The sequence below is a fragment of the Triticum dicoccoides genome, chromosome 2A, assembly GCF_002162155.2.
Source record: "Triticum dicoccoides isolate Atlit2015 ecotype Zavitan chromosome 2A, WEW_v2.0, whole genome shotgun sequence".
NCBI classification, from domain to species: Eukaryota; Viridiplantae; Streptophyta; class Magnoliopsida; order Poales; family Poaceae; genus Triticum; species Triticum dicoccoides.
Genome location: NC_041382.1, coordinates 772,823,790 through 772,832,507, shown reverse-complemented (window position 1 = coordinate 772,832,507; position 8,718 = coordinate 772,823,790). Strand labels below are relative to the sequence as shown.

Here is an 8,718-nt window from a genome sequence, read left to right as displayed (position 1 = left end):
CGTAGAAGGGCAGAAAGGTCATACGGAAGAAACGTATACCCACCTTGTATCGTAGACGTACAATCCCGGTCATACGAGTACATGTGAATAAGAAGAAAAAAAACTTGCAGGAGGACTCGATCGATCCCACCTGCCGCCCGAGTAGAGGGACTCGATCGATCTGGCCTGCCACCCGAGTAGAGGAAAAAAATACTTGCACGAGGACTCGATCAATCTGGCCTGCCGCACGGCGATCACGCGGCGGCTGATCTGGATCGTCGCGGGTGGGCTGAGGAGTGGAACACCGCCGTCGCCGGTGGCCGGCCTGGTGTTGGACGTCGCCGTTCTCCGCATTGACGGCCGCCTCTAACCATCCCGATCTCCCACGCCAGCGGTTCCAACCCCGTCATCTCCCACGTCGCGGTCGGCGGTTAGGGAAGTGGCCGGCCACGTCTTGGACAGTTGGACGTCGCCGTCTTCCGCAACGACGCCGCGTCCGTCGCCTGTAACTGTCCGGACGTCCCACGGCGCGTACAACACTCGTCCAAGACGCCGACGTTGACCTAACTCGTCCGCCGCCGCGGATCCGTCAGGTACTCACTGTCCACTTCCGGTTCAGTCCCCACTAGGAATTCATGTGGTCTTCACCTGTGTTCAGATGTACAACGTTTGTGCTGTACTTGCCATTCATCACTAGATGGATGTTTGTGTTCAGTTACACTGCATGCTCGCCATTCAGGTGGTGGTTCTAGAGTGGTCTTAATTGTGTTTGGTACCAAGAAAATAAATAAATTCTAGTTCTACATAAATCCCAGTGCTCTCTCTGCTTCAGTTTTGTTTCTTGCACTGGCGAAAGATTGGATCTCTACTAAGCTTCCAGTTCCTGTTCCTGCCGTATGGTGGATCCAGCAGCAGCAGGCAGCAGTACCCTCCACATGCCATTAATTCCTTGTAGTAGCATGTTACTTGCTCTAGCTTAGAATTGACTCAACCAGCAAAGGATTCACATGAGTTGTACATGCCTTAGATGTCTGCAGTTAGCGCGGCCAGATGCCTTTCTTGCATTGCTAAAGCTGCGCCATCTTGTTCCGAAGCGTGCTCAAAGTTTCTACCACATGTAGGGTATCTTCATCACATAGTTGCATCAGTTCATGTGGGTACTACTTGCATTGCATTTTGTCAGGGGCTCGGAGTTATGTGCCTGAGCCTAAGTAGTTTGTCTGGCTTTACACTTTAAAGGGCGCCAAGGTGGAATTTCTGTCCCTCGAGTAGATGAGTTAGATTTAGAAAGAAATCATTTTAAATGCTCATAGGTTAAATGTTGCAATTTATTCATCTATATGTCCCAGTGCATGAACTTAGAATTTAACGTGGGATAATGTGTTTTTCAATGATGTGCAGTGTTGGTAGTAACGTGTGTTTAAATGGACGAAGAAACCTCATTTACGGCCGATGATAATGGTACAAATGATGTCGGTCGGACCGATAACGATCCTAGTAATGAAGAAGATGACAACAGTGATAACGATTCGTGGTCATCATATGATATCTTACCTTCAGAGGATTTTGCAAATAATGAACATGGTGCAGATAGTGAAAACGTAAGTGAAGTCTATTTGATTCCAGTTTTCAATTGGCAGAGCATCATATGTGTAATAATTTGTCTATGTTTTTAATTTACAGGAAGATGTGGACGTTGAGAATGAGCAAAATAATTTTGAGGAATCGTGGGCCGATAACTTGAGCCAGGTTCGTTCAAACTTTTTTTAACGCGCGCCGTAGTTTGTAATAGATCATAAAAACTGACATAGTTTCATATGTAATTTTGTAGGAGGGTTCAGATGGTCCTGATGGTGGTGACGATGAAGCAGAGATGGACATTGAGGAGGCTCAATACCAGCAGCGCATGTTGGAGACACATTGGAAGGTCATGGCTATGACTTTTCGGTCACAAGGGGATGCATATTTATTCTACAACAAGCACGCCAAAGAACATGGGTTCAGCATCAGGAGAGAGAAGGTGAAACGAGGGAAGGGTGCTTCAGGAATAATACGGTTCAGGCGGTTTGTCTGCTCTAGGGCAGGGAGAAGGCAGAGGAAATTCATAACCATGGAGGGTCGCACCCGCAGGCTTAGACCCGAGACTCGATGCGAGTGCGGTGCACAGATGGTGGTAAAATTGGACAGGGCACGAGGAGTTTGGTTCGTCGCGTCATTCGTGGATGATCATAACCACGCGATGGCTCGACCCGACGAGGTTCCTTTTTTGTGGTCACACAGACGGATTGGAGATGGCACGAGGGCAGAGATACTGGCTATGCAAGGGGCTGGAATCAGGAAGCATATAATTGTGGACAACTTCATCAGTAGGTACGGTTCATACGACAAATGCGGACTTATTAGGCGGGACGTGTACAATCTTTGCTGCAGAGAGAAGATGAAGCTCGTAGCAAAGGGTGATGCTGAGACGGCAGTGGGCATTATGAGTTGCTGAAATGAGAAGGACTCAGACTTCTTCTTCGAGTACGAGCTAGATAAGGAAGGGCGGTTGAAGTGTATGTTCTGGTGCGATGCACAGTCGCGGAGGGACTATCAGGACTACGGAGATGTGGTCGTGTTTGATAGCACGTATAAGATGAACAGATATGGTATGCCATTCGTCCCCTTCGTCGGAGTTAATAACCACCGTTGCACAACAGTTTTTGGGTGTGCCATTGTTTCCGACGAGACCGAAGCGACGCATGTGTGGCTGCTCCAGACTTTTATGAGGGCAAACTGTCAGCAGAAGCCAAAGTCAATTATCACAGACGGTGATGCTGCAATGCTCCGAGCGATTCGGAGTGTCCTTTCAGATGTGCTCCATCGTATTTGCTCGTGGCATATCGAGAAAAATATGCAGAGACACCTACATTACAAGTCACTAGATGAGTTTAGATCGCTCCTGTACTATGCCACCTTTGAAGAGAACTTTGAGAAGAGATGGACTGCCTTTGTCAATAAATGGAAGACGGATAAAACTGAAGAGTGGCTGAGGAGGATGTATAGGAAGAGGAGACTGTGGGCAGCATCGTATCTTTCAGATGGCTTTTTTCTTGGTATGCGTAGTAACCAGAGGAGCGAAAGCCTCAACTCCTCCCTTCACCTTCACCTCGACTATGGTATGACCATTGTTGATTTGGTAGTGCATTATGAGAACTGCATAGTACGCCTCCGTGAGAACGAGGCGAATGATGACTGTGAGGCCAATCAGAAAGTACCACCGGCGGTTAGTGAGTATAAGGACATTGAGGAGCATGCTGCCAAAGTATTCACTCCTGCTAATTTCTACATTCTGCAAAATGATTTGAAGAAGATGGGAGAACTGGAAATATTTGAGACGCTGGTGGGAATTGAGCGCCAGACCTTCATCGTCACATGGCAGAATAACCACAAGTTTAGGTATAATGTTGTGTATGAACCAGGTAACTCAGAAGAAACCTTATCATGCACGTGTCGCAGGATGGTTCGCAAAGGGCTGCCTTGCAAACATATTCTCTTTGTTCTGCATCATCTTAAATTGTCTCAAATACCAAAGTGTTGTGTCCTCCATCGATTGTCGAAAGATGCGAGAGATGGGTTGCCAGCGCAGCACAAGAGTGATCTTTTTGGTTGGGGTTGGTCTGGGCCTGAGGAGAGAGAACGGTACAGTCAAGTGAGCATAAAATCAGCAGAAGCTGCTCATGTTGCAGCAAATGATCCCTTCTTGTTTGATGAATTGATGAAGTGCCTAGACGGTATAATAGCAAGGAAGAAGATCACGGAAGAGGAACTCATAGGACGCAGAAGGTGTGCTCTACTTGCAAAGCAGGCAATTCAAGCGGAAGAAGGTGCAACAGGTATACGTGATCCTGAGAAAGTTTCAACGAAGGGTGCACCTAAGAAAGGCCGGTCAAAGGGTGGCCCTGACGTTACGAAAAATGCTAGACCTAAAGATTTTAGAGAGAAGAAAAGTGGTCCGTTGTGCAGTCTTTGTAATTTACCAGGTCATAACAAGGCGACATGTAGTCTAAACGAGAAGTAAGTTTTACATTCTTATTTCAGTTGTGTTGTGTGTTCGATTTTACCGACTATATTTTCTCACACGCGTTCTTTATATTTCTTTCAGGTACCGGGCGTAGAAAAGTGGCTTCGATCGTGGGAAGAAGAAAACTGGTTGCATGAGTCATGTTGGAAGTTGTTACTTATTTATGTGAGCATGTGTGCGGCGCCAGAAAACTTAATAAGTGTTTTGTTTATGTTTCTCAAAATAATTATATGAACATCTATCGTATGTACTGAATTATGATTGTCAAAATATTTATGTGGACATCTATCCTATGTACTGAATTAATTGCCATGTTTTCTGTAATGTTTCGTGTGAAGGAGTTCACAATTTTAACATGCTGTATTCTCATATTTTGTTTGTGACGGAGCTTGCAAGAAAAAGTCTGGCTACTGCTTATCAAATGAGGAATTTGGTGTTGCCTTGCTGCTGTGTGTGATGTACTGATGTGCAGTCCATGCAAGCTATTGCTTATGAAATGGGTAATTTGGTGTAGCCTTTGTTGTTGTGTTTGTACCGATGTGTCTCAGCGAAATTCGGTCCAGGACCGGCAGGCATTGATGTTGGAGCCTTGTAGTAGAGCAGACGCAACACACAGGCCAGGGGCTCATGTGGCCGCAGTTGGCCGGCAACACAACTGACGGACAGTGGATCGCTCAAGGGTCAAATGGCCAGACCAGTCAATTGGTGAAACATTTTCCCATATAAGTGAACTTGTTTTCTTTCAAATAGCGCTGCTGTGTTAGCTCTTAAGAAGTGCGCGCTGCACTAAATAATAAGTACACTAGTAGTCCAGTGGTAGCCATTCCCTTGCGCTGTATGTGGCCTGAGTTTGACTCCGCGCGACGCATGCATTTTTTGGCCGTTTTCGCGCTACAGCTCTTTTGCGCGCTACGGGCCGGCCCACTGGTTGTTCTCCTGTGAATTAGCGCCGGCCCAGGAACAAGGCATAATCACTTCAAATAGAAAATCAGTAGCGATGCATAATCGATTGTAACAGTAGCAAAAATTGTCTCAATCACCAAACCACCGAATAGGCATAATCATCTACGTGGCTAAAACCAAAATTCTGCCATTATTACAATAATGAAATGGTACCAAATAGGCATAATCATGTGGGGGGCAAAAACCCTACACAATTCCTCCCACTTATTCCTTCTCCATAATTTTCAGAATCTTCAACTTCACCCTAGTAAGTGTGTTGCTCTCTGAAAAAAGTATTTCCGCGAGAATGCGTCCCCTTGAAGAATTGATCTCGTCTTGGTCAAAGTCATGTCTGAAGGCATCCCCATCCTAGAGTTCGATGCATTTCATCACGAAAAGTCCGCAAGACACTCTGAAAATGAAAATGCTAGTCAAGTCATGATGGAAAACACAATTACATATGCATTCGACTATGAGCTTACCCGTCTGTTTGTCTCGGCATTTTGTACTCCTGTATTGGCCATTTAGACACATCTGAATGATGTGTACCTATAGCAGAGTTTACCTGATTTGTATCTACAGCAATTTCTGCCCTCTGAAAAAAAATTTGTCAAAACAATATTAAGCATGTACAAAGTGGACATCTTACGAACATACAAATGTACTCATGTTATGCAAAGTTGTTAAGTTACCATCGAAGCAATCTTCGCATGAACTGCCTTGCTTATTTTACCAGTAGAATTTAGAACTTGAAACTCTTCCTTCTTATTGTGCATGACAATGGTTATCCAATGATTCTTGTTCACATTTAGAGGGAAAAATGCCTACAAAACAGTAAGGTTATGTACAAAAAGTTTGCTATGTACTGTCAACAGTTGTTTGAAATGCAAATACCTTATCTTTTGCGAAGTACTCGTCAACTACTCTTGACACAGTTTTCGATTCTTTCGTGAAAAATTCCATGTAGTTCATGTTCGAGTGTTTCAGCTTTCCTTCAGCGCGCTGTATAAGGCAGTGTGACACCCATGATGTTAGAACATGCCGATCAGGCATAGGAGTACTAGTCAGCAAGTGGTTCGAATAACAATTGATGACCTATCAAAATTGAGAAGCCAAAAAATGACAGTTAGAAAATGTACTTAATACAACATAAGTGTATAAGAACATAAAATAATGCTCATACTTACTGCGCCATTCAACCACTGGCCCGAAGTGATAGCTTGAAGCATTTCCGCCGTACACGTTTCCCCACCTATTCCCGTCATGTGGACCACAGTCTGTGCACAATGCTTCGGCGAGTGTGCTAGCGTGTCGATATAAACCCTCGCGCCCTCTATGTGATTCTCATCCATAAAGTCCGTACTAAGGAGAACATCACGTATACGAAACAGACCTACAGCAATGAGCGGACATGTAGTTAATTAACTACAAATGTTAGGACATAAAAAGCTTTATAAATGCTTACAATTAACTTACTTTTTTTCACACGTTTGCGTGGACCGTCCTGCTGGTAGGGGGACAGACAATACTTTGACTTTTGGCGTTTCCGCTTCACATCATGCTCCATAGTCCCATTATCATGCTCCTTAGTCCCATTATTAATCGCGTCCGTACAGATTCTTGTTAGACTAGGGTAACTACCTTCCGCTGAATTTCCAGCGCTAGACCCGGCTGATACTGCATTTTCTTTCTGTGGGTTTCTAGTAAGTGAAGGAAAATCATTCGTGCCTAATGATGGTGATGCTTCCCTGGGTGAACCATTGTCCTCAATAATAAAGGGGTCGTTTTCATCACCTTTACCGGGTGTACTGGACTGCATGCCTTTGTCATTGGGAAAGTTCGTACCATTTGGACCCGTGAAGGATGCATCCATCTTCTCCTCCGCGCGTTCTTCCAAAGGAGATGAAGTAACTTCCGTATGATACTTTGGCTTGTACTTTGTCACACACTCATCACTTTCGTCCTCATAAGCGCGCTCATCACGGAAGTCCCCACTTCGCTTCACCAGCAAACCCTTCTTACTTAGCTTCTCGAGCAATATCTGCAAGAACACATGGAAGACAATAAGTACATGTAGTTGCGCACGTAAAATAAAGTACACATTAATAATTACCTCAGCACATTTCTCAGGAATTAGACGTATCTCTTTCTGCATATCTCTTATGCATTTCATGACGTGTTCTTTCGTACCGGCTCTGCTCGATGAAGCCGTGGGCTTACAACCATTTCTAGTTCTGCCTCCACCTTTAGGTGTAGGTGGCTCGGTATCTTCCTCTTCGATTATTGCTTCTTTTGCTATTCTGGCATGTCTATATTGTTCACTTATTAAATCATCAATCTGTGAAATGTTGAACAAATTAAAAATAAGTGATCCGTTATGTACTAGAATTAATGCATGCACTACAAGATATAAATATTTACCGTGCCATGACCACGGTCGTTCTCTGTGTCGTAACTATCACGCTTCTTAGCCTCCATTTCAGACCAATTTACCATCAATGGGTACTCCGACAACAAAGGATCGAATGTTTCTACTGAAGTTGGCTGGACCTTCTCCCAGTACATGTACTGCATAAACATCAAAAGCATTATTGTTCGTGCGGGGGGCGGATCGTGGACGTGACGGTGACCTGCAGATCGTCGACGTGGCGGGCGATCGGTCGTCGAGGCGGCGGCCGTTCGTGGACGCAGGCGCCCGTTCGTGCAGGTGGCGGGGCTGCTGGCGGCTGCCTGCTGGCGTCTTGCCACGGGGCCGGCTGGTGGTGGGCGGAGGAGCTGCTGGCGGCGAGAGGAGGGTGGCGGGCTGATGGCGGCGGACGGCGGGCGGCGGGCGGCGGGGCTGGATGGCTGGGGGCGGCGGGCGGCAGGGCTGGATGGCTGGGGGCGGCTGTAGGCTGGAGTCGGGGCAGCTGGCGGCTGCAATCAGGGCATGGCGATCGTGGAGGAGGTGCGCGTGGAGATCGTGGAGTCGTGGGCTAAGGGTTTGACCCCCGATGGATTCTAATGCATGTATCCAATGATTGATACGCATGGCCCATTCATTACGCCGATGGATTTATATTTTCATCTCACGGCTGCCATGAGCCATATACTAATGACCCGATTTTTTAGCCTACCTTCCCATAATCACTCCCTAAATTAACCTCCCAAACAAACTCTCCCCCATCTCCCCAGGCCTTATGGCAGCTCACAGGCCTTCCTACTAGATCGGACGGGTAGCATGGTTTCAATCCTACGCCTACCGATTGGTCTGATAGGTAGCAACAAATCAGTAGTCTAATTCCTAGTGCTCACCTTTTTTTTATCACAAATACGTTGATTTATCCAACTATGTTTACTAGAGAGGGGGTTCCGAAGGAGTACTTTTTTTTACCGACTCCGCAAACCGGCCCCAAAAATTTTCCACACGCTGGCAACACCGTCGGCATCACGCACGCCAATTTGCATATTTTTCCGACGGTCGACGCATTTTCTACAATTTTCCCGGTGAAAAAGACCTGAAACATTGGCCGGACGTGACGCAACGTTCGTTTGGTGTCCGATTTCGTTCCAACCTTGCGTGGTGGCCTACGTTGCCCGTGCCCACATGTGTGCATTGTTTGGTGCACTTGCATGCATGCGATCACGTACACCATCTGCAACCGACATGGTTTCGGTCTACCGGAGGGGGTTCCGAAGTACTTTTCTTTTTCAACTCCGCCAACTGGCCCCTAACTATTTCCACACGCTGGCAT

The 8,718-nt window shown here is 46.2% G+C and overlaps 2 protein-coding genes across 2 annotated transcripts in view; one reads left to right on the top strand and one right to left on the bottom strand.

The window, feature by feature from the left end:
- Positions 1 to 8,718, top strand: part of LOC119352447 (lysine histidine transporter 2-like) — a 15,466-nt gene that overhangs the window by 1,233 nt on the left and 5,515 nt on the right. The gene's annotated exons all lie outside the window — the stretch shown is intronic.
- Positions 5,211 to 7,590, bottom strand: LOC119352446. Its single transcript, XM_037619076.1, has 8 exons — positions 7,406 to 7,590; positions 7,098 to 7,322; positions 6,461 to 7,025; positions 6,172 to 6,377; positions 5,879 to 6,079; positions 5,677 to 5,808; positions 5,467 to 5,579; positions 5,211 to 5,396 (listed from the first exon to the last, which is right to left on the bottom strand). The coding sequence occupies exons 1-8, from the start codon at positions 7,571 to 7,573 to the stop codon at positions 5,354 to 5,356; spliced, it is 1,653 nt and encodes a 550-aa protein (XP_037474973.1). The 5' UTR covers positions 7,574 to 7,590; the 3' UTR covers positions 5,211 to 5,353.